The sequence below is a fragment of the Penaeus monodon genome, chromosome 43 (genome assembly GCF_015228065.2).
Source record: "Penaeus monodon isolate SGIC_2016 chromosome 43, NSTDA_Pmon_1, whole genome shotgun sequence".
NCBI lineage: Eukaryota > Metazoa > Arthropoda > Malacostraca > Decapoda > Penaeidae > Penaeus > Penaeus monodon.
The window spans coordinates 8,835,857-8,838,356 of NC_051428.1; the positions used below are offsets into that span (position 1 = coordinate 8,835,857).

Below are 2,500 nucleotides of genomic sequence, written 5' to 3' on the forward strand. Positions count from 1 at the left end.
TATCCTGCCTAACTTGGCGTGAGAATTTCCTAAAGGTGTTGTTAGCTATTGTTGCTATATTGTTGGTGACGTTGTTAAGGTTGTTTTTGTAAATATCACAGTTTTTTATGTTTCCACATAGTTTTTCAAAATATAGGTAAAATTTATGAAAATTAACTTTAGATGGAGGCATACAGTAATCCAGTCCGAGAGATAGTACATCTTTTTGTATATCAAGGCTGATCAAGAACAATGTTCATAAAAAAATAGCTCATGTAAACAACATCCATAGTAAGAAGCTCCTAAAATTAGGCATTGATATTAGGAAAAAAGTGGATAAATCGAAAGTAATCTTCAATTTCTCTGACAAAATTCTATCTGAAGAACAAAAAGATGTACTATCTCTCGGACTGGATTACTGTATGCCTTCATCTAAAGTTAATTTTCATAAATTTTACCTATATTTTGAAAAACTGTGGAAACATAAAAAACTGTGATATTTACAAAAACAACCTTAACAATGTCACCAACAATATAGCAACAATAGCTAACAACACCTTTAGGAAATTCTCACGCCAAGTTAGGCAGGATAACGAGCCCGATGACATCATGTCACCCCTACAGTCACTCAAAAAAGACAACAGTATTATCATCACCAAACCTGATAAAGGTCGTGGAGTCGTAATCTTAAATAAATGTGACTATCAAAATAAATTACTTAATATTCTTAGTGACCGCACGAAATTTAAAAGAATCGCTATTGAAGTATCCACCCACTTATTGTACTTAGAGGACAAACTAAAAAGACTACTTCGTACCATCAAATCATCTATTAACGAAAACACTTATAACTTCCTGTCAACATCTGGCTCCCGTCCTGGTTTACTTTACGGTCTTCCTAAAGTGCACAAACCAAATATTCCACTTAGACCCATTATCTCTTCCATTGGCACCTTCAACTATAACACTGCAAAATTTCTTGTCCCCATTATCTCCCTTTTAACTGCCAATCAGTACACTATAGAAAATTCTACATCCTTTGCTAATGAAATTACGACCCTTAACTTTAAACAACCAACCACTATGGCGAGTTTTGATATAGAGTCACTCTTTACTAATGTTCCCCTTCATGAAACCACCGACATTATAGTTAACAATGTAGACACCTCCCAGCTTACCAAAATTGGTTTAACAAAAGTTAACTTCAAAAAATTACTAGATCTAGCCGCCCACCACTCAGTGTTCACTTTTGATGATTGTCTTTATACCCAAACAGACGGGGTTGCAATGGGCTCCCCTTTAGGTCCCTCCTATGCCAATGCATTCTTGTGCCACCATGAAAATAAGTGGCTTGAACAGTGCCCGCCTGAATTCAAACCTTTACACTACCGACGCTACATTGATGATACTTTCGTTCTTTTCAAACATCCATCACACATAAATTTGTTTCTAAATTAATTGAACTCCAAACATCCGAGTATCAAATTCACCCACGAAACACAACAGAACAACCAACTACCCTTTTTGGATACCGTCGTCACCTACGATAACGGTCACTTTCATACTAGCATATACCGCAAACCGACCTTTACTGGCCTCGGTCTCCATTTCCTTAGCTATACATACCCCTTACATATATAAAATCAATAGTATAAGAACACTCATCACCAGAGCTTATAACCTATGTAGCAATTGGTCTTCTTTTCACGATGAAATGATGTTTCTAAAAAACTTCTTCGTGACAAATGGATATCCATTACACATTTTTGATAAAATAACAAATAAATTCCTGTGTGATAAATATTCTACCAAGCACACTATACCGTCTGTTAAGAGGGATCACAGATTTGTAAAACTACCATATATGGGTAAACTAAGCTTTAAAATAAGAAAACAACTAAAATCTCTCCTCCAGAATAACTACCCCCAAATTAAGTTCACTTTTGTTTTTAGCAACACTAACACTATCAATAATTTTTTGAAACATCCTAGGAGTTGCCAATCTGATTTATGTTCAAATGTGGTATATTTATTTACCTGTCCTAGCTGTCAAGCAAGGTACGTGGGGTCAACCTCACGGTGGTTACGTCACCGCATAGCAGAGCATAAAGGCAAGTCCTTTCGTACTGGCCTCCCCCTGAGTAAACCATCATTCTCAGCCATAAGAGAGCACTCCTTGCAACACTCACATCCTTTTTCCAACACAGATTTTCACATACTAACGTCCCTCTCCTCTCGCCAGGACCTCATCATTTCAGAATCTTTGTTTATTCAAAAGATGTCTCCTGAGCTGAATAACACCTCCACAGCAACTACCTTGTTCACCCTTTGACCCGCTTACAAACCCGCAATTGGTCAGTTTGCTTACCCTCATTGTAATAATGTTTTATTTTTGTGTTAAATTGTTTGTAATTTTATATATATTGGCCTTTTTTGAATTATGTCTTTGGTTTTATGTACAATTGTTTTGCCCTTACGTTCATCCTCATTAATTTATACATAACTGCGTATTTCTTTTTGG

At 36.1% G+C, this 2,500-nt stretch overlaps 1 protein-coding gene across 1 annotated transcript in view; it reads right to left on the bottom strand.

Annotated features, from left to right (window-relative positions):
- Positions 1 to 172, bottom strand: part of LOC119568271 — a 921-nt gene extending 749 nt beyond the window's left edge. The window contains exon 1 of the mRNA XM_037916730.1: positions 1 to 172. This exon is cut by the window's left edge and continues 749 nt beyond it. Within this exon, the coding sequence (XP_037772658.1) occupies positions 1 to 172 (172 nt within the window).
- Positions 173 to 2,500: the final 2,328 nt, after the last annotated feature.